Source organism: Callorhinchus milii, unplaced genomic scaffold (genome assembly GCF_018977255.1).
Source record: "Callorhinchus milii isolate IMCB2004 unplaced genomic scaffold, IMCB_Cmil_1.0 Scaffold29, whole genome shotgun sequence".
Classification (NCBI taxonomy): domain Eukaryota; kingdom Metazoa; phylum Chordata; class Chondrichthyes; order Chimaeriformes; family Callorhinchidae; genus Callorhinchus; species Callorhinchus milii.
Window position 1 is genome coordinate 1,913,205 of NW_024704770.1, and position 17,209 is coordinate 1,930,413.

Consider the following 17,209-nt stretch of genomic DNA (forward strand, 5'->3'; position numbering starts at 1 on the left):
TAAAATGTGCCCACCCTCTCTCGCTATTTTACCATCGGAGGTTTCAGCCCAACCTGGTGCAACACTTACTGGTTTTGTTCTGTGTCCAACAACAACTTGTGTTTACATCGAGTCCCGGTGATCCTCCTGACCCCCCTACCAACCCGCCCGTTCCCTCCGCCCTGCTCCACGTCCCCCCGACCCACCCGCCCCGCCATCGGCGGGAGAGCCTTCAGCCACTCTGCCCCACAACCGCTGGAACTCCATCCCCCGATCACTCCGCCTCACACCCTCCTCAGCCTCCTTCAAGTCCTGCCTCAAGACCCTCTTCAACTATCCCATCGGCCACCCCCCTTCCCCTCCCCTCCCCTCTCTTCTCACCCCCCCCCCCCCCCCACCGTACACTGTCCACCTTGGGACGTCCTCCCGACGTGAGAGGCGCTATACACATGTAATCTTCTTGTCGTCGTCGAAGGAAGATCTTCACGTGCGAAGGAGAACGCGAGGCGGAGGGAGGGAGGGAAGGAGGGATAGAGGAAAGAAGAGAGCCAGAGTTCCCGGGGGCGTAGCGGCTGAAAGCGCGGCCACTGATGGTGGAACGGAGGGCGCGATGGACAAGCAGGAGGCCCGGTGCCAGTCGAGCGGAGGCAGCGGGTCGTGGGCGGTTGAAGGAGACGAGAGCGAGCGAGCGAGGCCAAGGGACTGGGGTGGAGTTCCAAAGGGTGTGGGGGGGTGCGGGGGGGACAGAGAGGCTGATGGCCCGACCACTAATAACAAGACAAGCTGGACGGGGAACTCTGAGCAAACTGAGCGCTGAGCATCAACTTTAATTTCCGATATACGGCAATGAGACGAGGGCAGCAACAACCGGCACGATAGCTAACGGCAGAGACGCGCACGGAAGCGAGGAAACGTCTTCACTTTGGCAGCAAGCGCCTGCTGCGTCGCTGAAGCTAATTTCTCCCGTGCCGGAGACGAAGCCTTCGTCACGGGCAGAGGAAACCTCCCGGGGTGTTGTGGCAAAGGGCGTTGGGACCGCAAGCTTCGTCTTGGCACTCGTCGATATCTGCAGGCGACAAAGAACCACACGGCTCGCGTTTACACAGCACCCGGGACGCTTATAAGCGCTTATAATACTGAGACGCCTCATCCACCCCGACCGGACCCGACCCGACCCGCCCGGGAATCGAACCCGGGTCCTTTCGCTTGCGAGGCGAGCCCTCCTCCGACCGCTGAGCTGCGGGTCTCCAACCGAACAGGGCGCTGGCGGGGGGCGGGGGGGGTGTTCGGTTGAACGTCTCATCCCGAGCAGGGAAACGTAGAGATGACGGGGAATGAATTGAGTTCTCACGTTACCTGTGCAGTTGAATCCGGAGGGGGAAGACCCCGCGGGAAGTGAGGCGTAACCGATGTGGCAGGAGCAGTAGAAGCTCCCGGGCACGTTAACGCACTCGGCGTTCAAACCGCAGAGCTCAACTCGGCTCTCCTCGTCCCCGCACTCGTCGATATCTGTAGGACAGGCCGTTTGACCCGCAAAATGCACGGTCACTACACTTTGCGGTATACCCCGCGAAGCGCTTTGAGACGAGTATCAAATGCAAGGGTTTATCGTGTTCGTTTCTCAACGACGGCGAACAACAGACGCGGGGAACGGATTCCCTCTTTTACCTTTGCAGTAGGTTTTGAGGGTGAAGTTGGTCTCTCCGGAGAGAGCTCTGTAGCCTCGTTTACAGGTGCAGTAGAAGCCTCCGGGAGTGTTGTGACAGTCTGTGTTGTGGCCGCATCGCAGGTTCATGGTCAGCGGGTCATCGCATTCAACCACGTCTACAACAACAACAACAGGCAACATCTACACAGAGCCTTCCCCCGTCTCGAGGATGTCCCCAAAGCACTGGGCCGTCCGTGTTTCGGACCGGGATCGGGGAGCTGGAATTGCCCGAGGTGGGGGGGGGGGGCTTGAACCCACCACCTTCTGCCTCAAGAGGCGAGAGTGGGAAAGAGAGAGAGAGAGACTAAGAGAGAGAGAGAGAGAGAGCGAGGATGAGTCAGTCACTCACCTTGACACGTCCCGTTGGCAGAGATGCGGTATCCTGGGGAGCAGGTCCGGTTGGTGGCCATCAAAGGCTCCCAAACATTAGCCAAACACATCCCTGAGAGAGTGAGAAAGACGAGCACACGAGAGCTTAATGTACGTGGAGTCCCAGAGCGGAGTGGTGAGTGGGCCTCGCCGAGCAGGTGAACGGACCCCCAACATTTGGTCGCTCGGTCCACGGCTGTCGGTGGGGACGCTGCCGCGCGCAATTGGCTGCCGCCCGCAAAATACACAGTCGATTCACTTTACAGCGTGTCCCGTGAAGCGCTCTGAGACGTCTCGAAGACGTGACGAGGAGCCGGGACAAAACGCAAAGGATCGTCATCATCATTATTAATATTAAAGTGTTAAATGCCGGTTATCGGTGTCTACTTTGGATGAGATGTTGATCCCTCAATCTCTCCGTCTGTGCCCTGTTCAGGTTAAAGATCTTCCGGGGCACTGTTGGAAAAGAGGAGTGAGTTTCTCTCTCTTTATCTCCCTCTCTCTCTCTCTCTCTCTCTTGGTGTCTGACAATCTACCCCCCCCGTCCAACTCCCCCCAAACCCCACGATAAAATTGCTTATTCACTCCAGGGACTGCGCTGTGGGCAAAATTGGCTGCCGTGTTTCGCCCCCAAAAAACAGAATACCACAACAACAACAACAAGATTGCATTCATAGAGCGCCTTTCACGTCGGGAGGACGTCCCAAGGCGCTGGACGGTTGGGTCGGGACCCGAGCAGAGGGGGGAATGGTCAGGGTGAGGGGAGGGAAGGGAGGGAGCGAGGAGGGGGTAGAGAGTCGAGAGCGGAGCTGAAGGTACGGTCGAAGAGAAAGGTCTTGAGACCGGCCTTGAAGGAGGAAAGGGAGGAAGCGGCGAAGGCACCGGGGGATGGAGTTCCAGAGCCTCGGGGCTGAGAGGCTGAAGGCCCGACCACCGATGGTCGGGCGGTTGGGGCGGGGGGTGTGGAGCAGACCGGAGCCAGAGGAACGGAGGGTACGGGCAGGTACGTGGGGGGGATAGTAGGTCTGAGAGGTAGGAGGGCGCGAGGGCGTGAATGGCCTTGTAGAATGACTCGCTTGACACTATAATCCCGTGAAGGAACTCGAGACATCTCAACGATGACCTAAGACTCTGTAACGAGTGCCAGGATTATTATTATTATTAATATTCATAAATATTATTAATAGTAACAGTACCTTATTGTAAAAATATGGTACAAACTACAGTGTTAGTTAAACAATCCCACAAATTTGCGCCCACTTGACTTACCCAGTAGCAGATATGTGCATTTTAATCCACTCATTTTCTTTTCTGATGGGTTTTCAGTGGATCTCAGTGAAATCTTCAGTCAGCGATCTCTCTCTCTATCTCTCTCCCTCTCTCACACTCACTCACTCACTGCACCGGAAGCTGAGTCACGAACCTTTTAAAGCTCCGAACCGTACAAACCCTCTTTAATCCTTGAGTCTGGGAGTTTCCTTTCCGCAAGATTAATAATAATAATAATAATAACCTGTCGAGTCAGGGCGGGGGGCGTCTGGTGGCGCTCAACAAACTGAATGTCACTAAAGTCATAACGTTTAAATTTATTTTAAGTTAATTTAGTTGACCTACAAAACACACAGTCACTCCACTTTGCAGTCCTCTTCAAACGCAGTAGATAGTTTTTAATGGGATATAGCGCTTAGATGGAATCCTGTAGCTCAGTGGTTAGAGCGAGGGATTCGTGAACCGGACGAAATGTTGGGCAGGTTTCCTTACTCCACTGTTTTATCGAGCAGTCAGTTGTTGGTGGATTGGGGGATATAATAATATATATATATATATAATAATAATAATAATAAGATTCCATTTATAAAGCGCCTTTCACGTCAGGAGGACGTCCCAAGGCGCTGCACAGTTGGGTCATGGATGGCTTTTCCAGGGGTGGTAATCCCTTCCAAAAAAAATAAAACGAGTTAAAACAAATAAATAATAAAATAAGTAACCCACGACTGCTCGTGGGACGGGCAACGCTGTTCGCCGTGTTTCGCCCACATGATACATGGTCACGTCTTCAAGACGCCTCAAAGGGCTTCACGTGATGAGGTGATATATCAAATGCGAGGATTATTTTTATTATTATGATGAATTCTGGTTGGCAAGACTTCTACACGCCCTTACACTTTGTTTTGCACACCTTGTTTCCACCCGCCTGAAACTGTCCGACATAGGCGTTGGGGGATATAATGATGACAGGATTAAAGGCTCTCTGCCCATTGACTCACTGCCTGCTTTTACTCGAGGATTTAGCCGACAAACTCTTCCCGTTTCCATCTGCGCAGCCGGGCAGAGTAACCTGGAGTCCTGTAGCTCGGGGGTTAGAGCCCTCGCCTCGCAAGCGAGAGGACCCGGGTTCGATTCCCGGGCTGGGGCGAAATGTTGGGCAAGTTTCCTTACTCCACACACGCACACACACACACACACACAGCAGTAAGTAGGAACCCGGTTGTTAGTCGATGGGTGGATCGTTTTTATAATAAATAATAATAATAATCCTTGCATTTGACGCTTTTCACGTCTTCTCGACGTCTCAAAGCGCTTCACAGAACAGACTGTAAAGTGAATTGACTGTATATTTGTGGGCGAACGCGGCAGCCAATTGCGCACAGCAATGTCCCACAAACAGTCGTAGATTGAAAATGACCAATTTATTATTGATTTTGGTTTTGGAGGGATTATCATTAGGCTCTGTGTGGAGTAAGGAAACTTGCCCAAGGTTTGGCCCTCTGCCGGGAATTGAACCCGGGTCTCTCGCTTGCAAGGCAAGTGCTCTAACCACTGAGCTACAGGTCTCCCAGAATTTTAGGAGCCAAATTAGGGGCAGTTTTTCACCCAAAGGCTGGTGGAAACCTGGAACTCCCTCCGTCCCTCCCCCTCAGAAGGCTGTAGATTATGTCTGGATCCATTGCATCTTCAAGACCGAGGAGGACAGATGTTTGTGAGGTTGGGGGGTGGTGGTGGATGGGGTTCAAGGGATATGGGGCAAAGGCGAGGAATTGGGGTTGAGACACAGATCAGCCGTGATCTGGTGGAAATGGTTCGAGGGGTTGAATGATGATAAGATGTATAAATGCAAGGATTATTATTATTATTATTCCCTGCCCTGACCACTGGAGCATTAACTCTGGTACGAACAGTAGCCTTCAGGATGAACGTGCGATGGAACAGGTGGAGAGACTAAAAACTAAGGCCTCCCTCCCCTCGGGCCCAGGACAGTGAGACATGTTTGATTTGGAGCTCGAGAGGTTGGGTCGAGTGAAAAAAATAAGATCCTGGATTGGAACCCAACCCAACAACCAACCCTACAAACAGCAACGTCTCACCCTCAGCCCTGGGGGGGAATGTTATAATGTTATTAGTAATAATCCTTTCTCTCTCCCGGTGTCGAATTCAAGATCCTCATCCTCACCTACAAGGCCATTCACGGTCTTGCTCCCTCCTACCTCTCCGACCTACTATCCCCCGGGCGGGAGACATGGAGAAGACCGGAGCCCGATGAACGGAGGGAGCGGGCAGGTTGGTAGGGAGTCAGCGGGTCAGAGAGGTAGGAGGGGGCAATGCCATGGATGGCCTTAAAGGTGAGGTCCAGGATCTTGAACTCCATCCTCTGGGGGATGGGGGGCCAGTGGAGTCGGGCGAGGGTGGGAGTGATGGGGTCGCGGAGCCCTGGTGCGCGAGAGGACACGAGCTGCAGAGTTTTGGATGATCTGCAGCGCGTGAGGGGAAGAGTTGGGAAGGCCGATGAGGAGGGCGTTTCCGTCATCGAGCCTTGACGTGACGAGTGCGCGGGTGAGGGTTTGGGCAGCCTGAGGGGTGAGGCAGTGGCGGAGTCTGGCAACGTTGCGGAGGTGGTGGTAGGCAGCGCCGGTCATGGCGCGGATGTGGGGGATGTTAGAGGGCGAAGAGGAGGGGACTGAAGACAGAGCCCTGAGGCCACGCGCAGACATGCCAACGACATGTATGTAACGGTGCGGGTAATGACGTTAGGCAGGGTTGGATGGACTTTTATTGCGAGACATGACTCCATCTTGCTGCGGGTAAGATCACTCTGTCGGGTAGTCTCTATTCTGACGGTAATGACCCAATGTTGCGATACATCACATGTGCGTTAAATGCAAAGATATGATGAGAATTGACCTCGTTCCTGGGGCCATTGATAGTGTCCTGGGTTTGAAGGTCCCCTCCGATCGCACCACTAGGGGGCGCTCTCGGGTTAGAATCGACCACACATTGGCCATTGAGATGTTTCACAAGGTCAGGTCTAGGGTTAAGGTTCCTTACTCCACACACACCCACACAGACACACACCCACACAGACACACACACACACACCCACGCGAGCGCCTCTGTTTACCCGGCGGTAAGTAGCAACCTGGTTGTTCGTTCTGCTCACAGTCACTACACTTTACAATATATCCTACGAAGCACTTTGAGACGTCTCGAAGACGTGACAAAGGGGCAGAAACAAAATGCTTGGATTATTATCACCGATACCTTCTGCGCCCGAAGCCGTTGGTCTGCCTTTACTTTTTTCAGTCCGACTTAAAATTTCGCGCCCGATCTGTAAGAGTGCGCGACGGGGGGGTAACTGCTGGGGTCTGACCGGCCGAAACCTCATAGCTATAATAATAATAATAATAATACCACTTTGCGTTTAATGTTGCACCTCGTCACGCCTTCAAGGCACCTCAAAGCGCTTCACGGAATATACTGTGAAGCGGAGTGACCGGGTATCAATGCGACAAACGACAACAAACGACAACGATTTGAATTTAAACGGCTGGTGTCACATCCCGGAGCGCCTGACCAAGGTTGCGCCCGAGGGTTTCGGTTGCTGCGGGTGGGAATCTGCGCGGATCCGCCCGTTCTCCCGAGCCTGAGCGGTTTGGAAGCGAACCGGGATCCTCCGTGGCGACAAGCGAGTGACCAGGACCACACAGGAGCCGTTACATCGACAGTCAACGGGACAATTAACGGGTCAATTAACGGGTCAATTAACGGGACGGTTCCTACTGTGATAAACACCTTGTGACTTCGTTGCTCCTAAGGTGTAAGAAAGGCACTGACATTTTCCCGTAACATTTTATCTAAAGTTATACCAACGCCCCCCCCCCCTCCCCACCCCCCCACACGGTAGATATAAATTGTTGCTGGTCGATGGGTGGATCATTTTTCCTGGGATAATAACCCCTTCAAAAAAAATTGGTCGCTCAATCCACCAGCGTTTGAGGGGACGTCGCTGTGTGTGTTGACACAAAATACAAAGTCACTACACTTTACGGTGTGTCCTGTGAAGCGCTTTGATACATCGCAACAAAGTGATGAGGCCTCAAGACCCTCCTCTTCGACCGTGCCTTAGGCCATGCTCCTACGTTCTCTGCCCTCCAACCCCCCACCGATCCCAACCCCCCCCCACCACCCCTTGGGTCCTAATCCCTGACTCTTCAGCGCCTTGAGACGTCCTCCCGACATGAAAGGCGCTTTGCACATGTAATTTTGGATTGTGTTTTGTATTTTGTTTTGATTGTGTTTTGTATTGTGTTTGTATTGTGTTTTGTATTGTGTTTGTTTTGTGTTGTGTTTTGTGTTGTGTTTCGGATTGTGTTTTGGATTGTGAGGCACTGTATCAAATCCAATTATCCTATTTTTTTGCTTCTAACAACTACAAAATTCCATGTGTATAGCGCCTTTCACGTCGGGAGGACGTCCCAAGGCGCTGGACAGTGTACAGCATTTCAGACCCGAGCTGGGGTCTGGGGGGAGAAGGGAGGGGAGGGGAAGGGGGTGACCGATGGTCGAAGAGGAGGGTCTTGAGGTGGGACTTGAAGGAGGCTAAGGAGGGGGTGAGGCGGAGTGATTGGGGGATGGAATTCCAGAGGTTGGGGGCAGAGTGGCTGAAGGCTCTCCCGCCAATGGTGGGACGGGTGGGTCGGGGGACGTGGAACAGGCCGGAGCGGGGGGAGCGGGCGGGTTGGTAGGGGGTTAGGAGGTCACAGAGGTAGGGTGGGGCGAGACCGTGGAGGGCTTTGTAGGTGAGGACCAGGATCATCTTGAACTGGATCCTCTGAAGGATTGGGAGCCAATGGAGTCGGGCGAGAATGGGGGAGATGGGGTCACGGAGTTTGGTGCGGGAGAGGACACGGGCGGCAGAGTTCTGGATTATCTGGAGCTGTGGAGGGAGGGGTTGGGAAGGCCGACACGCAGGGCGTTTGCGTAGTCGAGCCTCGAGGTGATGAAGACATGACCAAGAGTTCCAACGGCCTGAGGGGTGAGGGAACTCTTCAAGGCACAACATAATGACATTTTCCCATAACATTTTCGACCAACTGCACCATAACATTCTGGATAGAAATTCTTACAACTCAGCACAATTTAATTAGGTTTATCGCGTCCACACGTCGATTGGATACCAACTAATGAGCACGAAACAACCTTCAACCCTTCACAACCAACTTACAATCAAGATGGTCATTCCGTAGGGCCAGTCTGACGCCAACAAACTAACACAAACATTCCTAACCGAACTGAAACAATATTTTCAGCCGACGGATAGATTCCTGATCGTAACAACACCACCGACAACACATGAGCCTTTCACGTCGGGAGAACGTCCCAAACTGCTGGGATTTGGACCCAAACTAGGGATCAGGAGGGGTGGAGGGTAGGGAAGGGGGGAGATTGGGGTTAAGGACGGTGGAGGGCGGGAAGCGTGGCCGAAGCCCCAGTCGTGGCGGAGGGTCTTGAGGCAAGGGATGGGGCGAGGCAGAGGGAATGTGGGAAGGAGTTTCAAAGAGGCTGAAGGCCCGACCACCGATGATGGGACAGTGCGGGGGGTCGTTGGGGGGGGGGGTGGCCAAGGCAGAGAGTTTGAGGGAGGGAGCGACAGAGGTTTGGGGTGAAGTGGCTGAGGACACGGCCATCGATATCCAACCATTGTCGGCCAGGACGCCAGGAGAGAGAAACTTTTCCAACACCCTCTCCCCCCACCCCCCGCCGCCGCCGCCCCTTCTCCTCCACCCTCCCCGACCCCCCCCCACCCACCCCCCCAGCTCGGCTCCAAACCCCTGACCGTTCAGCGCCTCGGGACGTCCTCCCGACGCGAGAGGCTCTGAGTCGATGTCATTTTGTGTTGCGTTTTTCTTGTGTCACTCACTTTTTTTTTGCACACGCGTTTGCACAAGGATTTTTAATGCGATTAACAAATACGAACAACTTTGTTTTACGCTGTACAAAAATACACCTCGTTCTGCACATAAAAGAATTTTGTTAATACATTTAAACACAATCTATTTTCTCTCCGTCTCTCTCTCTACATCTCTCGTACTATTTATCTGTCTGGCTCTCGGTCTCCATTTATCCATCTATTATTCTTTCTATCGCTTTGCGAGTTCAGTCACATAAAGTAAAGTCACATTGAGAGGGTAAAACTGTTAGTTTGATTGCTAAGTGCCTTGTTGCTCATTCAACGGTATCTGCTGAGTGTGGGAAGCTATAATAATAATAATAATAATAATAATAATAAGATATTTAATGCAGCGCCTTATCGTGAGACGTCATAAAGAGCATCGCAGGAATTATATTGTAAAGTGCGGTGACTGCGTATTTTGTGGGCGAAACACGGCAGCTAATTGCGCGCGGCAGTGCCCCACAATCCAGTGTCGTGGATTGAGTGATGAAATTATTATTTATTTGCTTTTGAAGGGAGTATTGCCCCCGGAAAAGCGATCCGCCGATCGACTACTGACTGCTGGGTTAACAGAGGCGTGTGTGTGTGTGTGTGTGTGTCTGTGTGGGTGGGTGTGGGTGTGTGTCTGTGTGGGTGTGTGTGTGGGGGGGGGGTAAGGAAACTTGCCTAAGGTTTCTCCCGCTCGGGGATCGAACCCGAGTCCTCTCGCTTGCGAGGCAAGGATTCTAACCACTGCGCTACCCCACATATTCACAGGATGGGGGGGGAGGGGGGCAGGTCCTTATCGAGGGGTTGGTGGGTGGGTGGGGGGGGTGGCGAGGTGGGTGTGTGGGGGGGTGGGGCAGGGGGGGGTGGCGATGGGGGGGGGGTCCGGGAGGGGTCAGAGAGAGAAGATTGGAAGATGAACCAGCAAATGGCAAAGAAATTCCGGATCCCTTTGCGGAAGCATTCAGCCCCTCGAGCCCGTTCCGCCATTCTACAAGATCACGGCCGGTCTGTACCTCAATCCCATTTACCCGCCTATGCCCCGTATCCTTTGACATCTCTATCTAACACCAACAAGATCAACAACAAGGGCGCCTTTACGTTGGGAGGACGTCCCGAGGCGCTGGACGGTTGGGTCAGGACCCGAGCATTGGGGGGGAAATGGTCAGGGTGAGGGGAGGGAAGGGAGGGAGCGAGGAGGGGGTAGAGAGTCGAGAGGGGAGCTGAAGGAACAGTCAAAGAGAAAGGTCTTGAGACCGGCCTTGAAGGAGGAAAGGGTGGAAGCGGCGAAGGCACTGGGGATGGAGGTCCAGAGCCTCGGGGCTGAGAGGCTGAAGGCCACCGATGGTCGGGCGGTTGGGGCGGGGGGTGTGGAGCAGACCGGAGCCAGAGGAACGGAGGGTACGGGCGGGTAAGTAGGGGAGCTCTCACCCCACGTCCCAGGAAACTGGCTCCGTTAAGGAAATAGATCTGATCCTGGATTTGAGTCTGACTCGTGGTGGATTTACCAACACCCCCCCCCCAACCCCCCACTCTCTCCCCCTCCTCCTCCTCCTCCCTCCCACACTTTCTGAATACCAGTGCTCATCAAATAAGATTAACAGAAACCCACGCGATAACGGTCAGACAATAAAATTATAGATTTCTCGTCCCCAAAGGCCGACACGTCGGTCTTTCGAGCGTTGTTTGCTGCGGTCCCGTATCAGTGGTGGAATAGCCAAAATTTCCCCAAATCCGTCCGTCGCTTCGCTAGATAAGCCCAGACGACATCGTCTCCGTCTCCTGGTGAGGTTGTCGCCCCTTCAAGTGGAAAGATATTTGAGTCATTAATAGTCGGTAATCGTAACCGTATTAATAATCCCTTAATAATCCCTTCCGCTCCACCACTGTCAGCGACCGAGCCCCAAAACAGTAAGAACACTCTCCCTCTATCCCTCTCCCTCCGCCTCGCCCCCCCCTCCTCTTCAGGTCGCGTCCTTCCTCTTCGATCATCTCTACGGTCGCCTCCCCCCCGCCTCCCACCCCACTCCCTCCAGCTCGGACACCGTCAAGCTCTCTGGGACGTTGCCCTGTGTGAGGGGCAAGTTGTTGTTGTTGTTGTTGTTGTTGGGCGTGTGTCGGTCATTACCTGGTTTGAATTGGATCGGGAGCTGTAGGTGGAGGTAAGGGTCCACTTCATTGATGACCCCAAACAAGTGTTTCCTCTCATCCACTTGAGGAAAATTTCCCTCATCTGTTGAAGATCAACACAAACTCACAATGGATTCAATGAACTCCCTGTTTCTTTCTTTCTTTCTTTCTTTCTTTCTTTCTTTCTTTCTTTCTTTCTTTCTTTCTTTCTTTCTTTCTTTCTTTCTTTCTTTCTTTCTTTCTCTCTCTCTCTCTCTCTCTCTCTCTCTCCCTCCCTCCCTCCCTCCTTCCCTCCCGCCCTCCCTCCCTCCCTCCCTCCCTCCCTCCCTCACTCCCTCCCTCCCTCCCTCCCTCTCCCTCCTTCTCCCTTCCTCGCTCTCTCCCTGTGCACTACGCGTACTCTGGGCTCCTCTCAAGCCTTGGCTCTTGCCAACCTACGCCTGATACTCTCCGGAATTAGGTAAGCAGGATGCATCCCTCCAGGGAGAGAGAGAGAGAGAGAGAGAGAGAGAGATCATTCCATTCCAACAATCTATCTCTGGGATTTCCATGTGTAGATGGGATGCGGGGAATTCTCAATTGGGTTTGGAAGCTCTTAAACGACGGTGATGGGTTTCCGTGCGTGTGAGACCGAATGGGCAAAGTCCACCCCCCAAAAAATATCACGAATTATTATTATTAACTATGATTGCACCTTCTTAGGTACGAGGCAGTGTAGGATGAAGATGAACATTCCTTGGAAGCTGTTGAAGATGGTGAAGAGGAACATCATTGGGACGGTCGCACTCTGGATGAAGAAAGCTCCAAACACCCAAGTGCAACCCAGCAGAAATATCTGCCCGATTGCGGTCACCGTGAAGATCCTGTGGATCACACAAAAAAGCTCTCAGAGGAATGGAACCAGAATTTAGACGTTAAACCTCATTCCCCGTCTGAGCCCTGTTCAGGTGGACAATAAAATTCTTCCACAGCGCTGTGGAAAAGAGAAGAGAGTTTGTCTCTCTCTCTCTCTCTCTCTCTCTGTCTCCTAGTGTTTTCGGGCCAACAAATCCCTCAGATAAACCGGGGGTAAAAAAATAATAATAATAATTCGGTCAATTGGCTGCTGTGTTTCGCCCACAAAAGCATATACCTGTGAAGCACTTTGAGACGTCTAAAATGTATCAAATGCAAGGATTATTCTTATTATTATGGTTATTATTATTATTATTATTATTATTGTCGAAGTCCAGTTTCAATTTGATGTCGCCCGCTAACAGGTCGTACGGTTTCATTACCTGATGTCTTCCAGTTTCTCTTGAGACTTGTTTCGGTCACTTTTCTTAAGCATCTCGGCCCTCACCTTCACCAAAGTTTTGCTGAGAAGAATTACGTTGGCCTTAAATTCCACGAGAGAGAGAGAGAGAGAGGGAGGGAGGGAGGGAGGGATGGAGGGAGGGAGGCGAGTAAATTGCACTGTTAAGATTCTTACAACATACTTGCATCGGTCGGAATGGTTAAGCTTCGCAGTAGTTTCCCCCCCACCCACCCAACGCACACTCTGGGCTCCCCCCACCCCAACACCACCACCACCACCACCCAAGCCTTGGCTCTCGCCAACCTGCGCCTAACACTCTCCGGAATTAGGTAAGCAGGGGGCGTCCCTCTAGGGAGAGAGAGAGAGAGAGAGAGGGAGGGAGAGAGAGAGAGAGAGCGCAATCCTTTCCAATCCCCTCCCTCCCCTCCTCTCCCCTCCCCTCCCTCCCTCCCCCTCCACGAATAGTGTAACTCACAGCATTACTCTATTTAATCCCATCACCCCCCCCCCCCCCCACCGCCTGGCAGTCTTCGCCAAGCTGCGTTGGCTCTGTGCCCCCACCCACCCACCCACCCCACTCTCTCCTCGCCCCCCCCCCCACCCACTCTCTCCTCTCCCGCCCCCGAACTAAGACCGCATCGGGGAACTTTTATTCCGAAATCCCTCCCCCCCCCCCCCACACAAAAAAAATCTAAAGATGCTAAACCTGGTGGTATTGCACTGTCCGCGACTGCGTCCGCGGGTGAGAGAGGAGAATCGTCCGGGTTTAACTAACGGAGATAAAGAGAGAGAGAGAGAGAGAGAGAGAGAGAGAGAGACCGAACGGCCTCTTTTTTCTAATCTCTCTCTCCTGACCTCGGAAAAATGCGGAGGGCGATACGATGCTCAAACCCTCAATCAACTGCTTCCCTCCGTCGCTGGGGCGCAGTTCGGCTGCCGCGTTTTCGCCCAGTCACTACACTTTGCGGCGAACCCCGTGAAGCGCTTCGAGACATCCTCCTCCCCCCCCCCCCCCTCCCCCCCTCCACCGCCATCGACCCCCACGCGACGTGGAAGGCGCTGTAATCAAATGTAAAGATTATTATTATTATTATAATTGTCCTCTCTCGTACGCCACTCCTGTTCCATTAGTTCGTACCCCTCTCTCTCTTTCTCTCTCTCTCGCGCTCTCTCTCTCTCTTTCTCTCTCTCTGTCTCTTTCTCTCGCTCACTCGCTCTCTCTCTCTCTCTCTCTCTCTCTCTCTCTCCCGGTTTTAGCCGTATTCTCCCGGCGCCCAAATTAGCCGCCGGGTTTGCCCTCAAAATGAGCAGTTGCCGCGGTCGATGGCCACAGAAGAAGAAGAAGAAGAAGAAGAAGAAGAAGAGCTTTGAGCCCGCGTAAGGCGTTGCCTTCAACGTAAGGGTTGTTTGCGGGGCGTTAAACGTCACGTTAGGTCCCCCCGCCGATTGCTCTGGGACGTCCTCCCTCTGCGCGACAGCGAGCGCCGAGAGCTTTATCATTCCGTCGGCTCAACCCTCGTCACCGCTGTGGATAAGTCAATCGCGCTATCGATTTCACCCACAAAACACCCGGTCACTTCGCTCCACAGCGCGTCCCCTCGAGCGCTTTGAGACGTCTCGAGGACGTGATGAAGCGCCGGGTGGAATGCCCGGATTATTATTATTACTATTATTATTATTTTATCGTTAGAATCTTACTGCACAGACCCCACCCCACCCCACCCACCCCACCCACCCCACCCACCCCACCCACCCGGCGCGTTCCTCCTTCCCGAGTAAATATCCCCCTTCCCTTTCCGAAACCTCCCCTCGAATCGGTTCCCACCGGCCTTTCAGGCAGCGCTTTCCAGACCGTAACAACTCGCCGGGTGAAACAGATGTCTCCGCGTCCGGTCTCCCCCCCCCCACCCCCACCCTCTGATCCTTTGGCCAATTACCCCAAACCCGGTGACCCTCCGGTTACCCACTCGCTCACGCACACCACCCGCCCGGAGGAGACGGCTTCTCCCCCCCGTGCACCTGATCCAAACCCCTGACCGCCTCGAACGCCTCCATTAAATCTCCCCTCGACCTTCTCTGCTCCACGGAGAACAACTCCCGGCTTCTCTAATCTCTAATCCCCCCCCCACCCCCCCACCCCCCACACCCCACACCCCCGTCCTCCCTCCGTTTGCTATTCACTGCTCGTTTTGGGTTGATTTCCTCGATCGGGCTCCTGTTACAGCAACTCGCTCCGCACGTGACTGTTTCCCCCATTGTGTCGCCTTCGCCCTCGAACAATGAACACACAGAGACATTGTGAGTCGAGAGGGGCCTTCGGGCGAGGACAAGAGAGAGAGAAAAATAACCCGCAGGGGCGAGCGAGCGAGCGAGCGTCTGGCCTTGACTCACTCCACAGGGCTTTTTCTTTTTTCTGTGGCACGGACGCTGTTGGAAAAGAAAGGGCGTTCCTCTCTCTCTCTCTCTCTCTCTCTCTCTCTTTCTCCTGTCTCTCTCGCTCTCTCTCTGTCTCTCTCTCTCTGTCTCTCTCTCTCTCTCTCTCTCCCCCCCACTCCCCCGACGCGGCGCCCCTTCGCTCGGGGCAGCGGAACGCACTCGGTGCCCGCAGAACGCACAGTCGCTGCACTTTACGGCGTGTCCCGTGGAGCGCTCTGAGACGTCTCCCGGGACGCGATGAGGCGCGCGAGAGAGAGAGAGAGAGAGAGAGGAGGGGGCGTACTTGCAGTACCACTCTTGCTGTTAAGTTTCCGTCGGGTTTCCTTCCTCCGAGTGCCAACGTCTCGATGCCTTGAGGGGGATTTCCTGAGAGATGAAAGGGTTTTTCGCTTAAAGTTTCCAATAATCGTAAAAATATCCCGTTCGAGCCGCAAAATGCACAGTCACTGCACTTTGCGGCGTATTCGGTGAAGCGCTTTGATTATGAATAACCATAGAACGAACCCCTCACAGCACAGAAGGGCCTTCGAAAGAGCTGCTCCTTTAGTCCCTCTCCCCCGCTCTTACCCCCATAACCCCGCCATGTTTTTTCCCCCTTTCCGATCCCCCCTTTGAAAGCTCCGAGCGAACACCGGCCCTCGGCCGCGCTCACGAGGTGAGATTTACACAGTTCCCCCCACCACCGCCGCCCCCCACCCCCTCCCCACCCCTTCCCGAGTCTTGACTCTCACCAACCTGCGCCCGATACTCTCTGGAATTAGGCAAGCGAGACGCATCCCTCCATGCGGAGAGAGAGCGAGAGAGAGAGAGAGAGAGAGAGAGTGCGCGGGTTCGATGCCCATACATGGGAATTTCCACGCGTGGGGGAGACGTGTGCGGAATTCTCAGTCGGGTTTGGAGACTCCTAAGCAAAGGTGACGGGTTTCCGCGCGTGTGTGTGTGTGTGTGTGTGTCAGACGCCCGGCCGTCACGGTGACGGGTTATCGCGCGCGTGTGTGTGTGTGTGTGTCAGACGCCCGGCCGGTCACGGTGACGGGTTATCGCGCGCGTGTGTGTGTGTGTGTGTCAGACGCCTCAGCCGGTCACAGTGACGGGTTATCGCGCGCGTGTGTGTGTGTGTGTCAGACGCCCGGCCGGTCACGGTGACGGGTTATCGCGCGTGTGTGTGTGTGTGTGTGTGTGTTCAGACGCCCGGCCGGTCACGGTGACGGGTTTCCACGCGTGTGTGTGTGTGTCAGACACCCGGCTGGTCACGGTGACGGGTTATCGCGCGCGTGTGTGTGTGTGTGTGTCAGACGCCCGGCCGGTCACGGTGACGGGTTATCGCGCGCGTGTGTGTGTGTGTGTGTGTCAGACGCCCGGCCAGTCACGGCGACGGGTTATCGCGCGTGTGTGTGTGTGTGTGTGTGTGTCAGACGCCCGGCCGGTCACAGTGACGGGTTATCGCGCGTGTGTGTGTGTGTGTGTCAGACGCCCGGCCGGTCACGGTGACGGGTTATCGCGCGTGTGTGTGTGTGTGTGTGTGTGTCAGACGCACGGCCGGTCACAGTGACGGGTTATCGCGCGGTGTGTGTGTGTGTGTGTGTGTGTCAGACGCCCGGCCGGTCACGGTGACGGGTTATCGCGCGCGTGTGTGTGTGTGTGTGTGTCAGACGCCCGGCCGGTCACGGTGACGGGTTATCGCGCGTGTGTGGTGTGTGTGTGTGTGTGTCAGACGCCCGGCCGGTCACGGTGACGGGTTATCGCGCGCGTGAAATTCCACGAGAGAGAGAGAGAGAGAGGGAGGGAGGGAGGGAGGGATGGAGGGAGGGAGGCGAGTAAATTGCACTGTTAAGACTCTTACAACATACTTGCATCGGTCGGAATGGTTAAGCTTCGCAGTAGTTTCCCCCCCACCCACCCAATGCACACTCTGGGCTCCCCCCACCCCACCACCACCACCACCACCCAAGCCTTGGCTCTCGCCAACCTGCGCCTAACACTCTCCGGAATTAGGTAAGCAGGGGGCGTCCCTCTAGGGAGAGAGAGAGAGAGAGAGGGAGAGAGAGAGAGAGAGAGAGAGCGCAATCCTTTCCAA

The 17,209-nt window shown here is 54.3% G+C and overlaps 2 protein-coding genes across 2 annotated transcripts in view; both read right to left on the reverse strand.

The window, feature by feature from the left end:
- Nucleotides 1-775: 775 nt before the first annotated feature.
- Nucleotides 776-3,495, reverse strand: LOC103190513 (adhesion G protein-coupled receptor E1-like). Its single transcript, XM_007911333.2, has 5 exons — nucleotides 3,326-3,495; nucleotides 2,037-2,129; nucleotides 1,648-1,803; nucleotides 1,336-1,488; nucleotides 776-1,045 (listed from the first exon to the last, which is right to left on the reverse strand). The coding sequence occupies exons 1-5, from the start codon at nucleotides 3,357-3,359 to the stop codon at nucleotides 966-968; spliced, it is 516 nt and encodes a 171-aa protein (XP_007909524.1). The 5' UTR covers nucleotides 3,360-3,495; the 3' UTR covers nucleotides 776-965.
- A 7,333-nt stretch (nucleotides 3,496-10,828) lies between these two features.
- Nucleotides 10,829-17,209, reverse strand: part of LOC103173415 (adhesion G protein-coupled receptor E3-like) — a 13,827-nt gene continuing 7,446 nt past the window's right edge. Inside the window, exons 9-12 of the mRNA XM_042344624.1 lie at nucleotides 12,677-12,777; nucleotides 12,094-12,262; nucleotides 11,398-11,502; nucleotides 10,829-11,069 (exon numbers count right to left, since the gene is read on the reverse strand). Coding sequence (XP_042200558.1) covers nucleotides 11,019-11,069; nucleotides 11,398-11,502; nucleotides 12,094-12,262; nucleotides 12,677-12,777 — 426 coding nt within the window. The 3' untranslated portion in view covers nucleotides 10,829-11,018. The remainder of the gene's footprint in view (nucleotides 11,070-11,397; nucleotides 11,503-12,093; nucleotides 12,263-12,676; nucleotides 12,778-17,209) is intronic.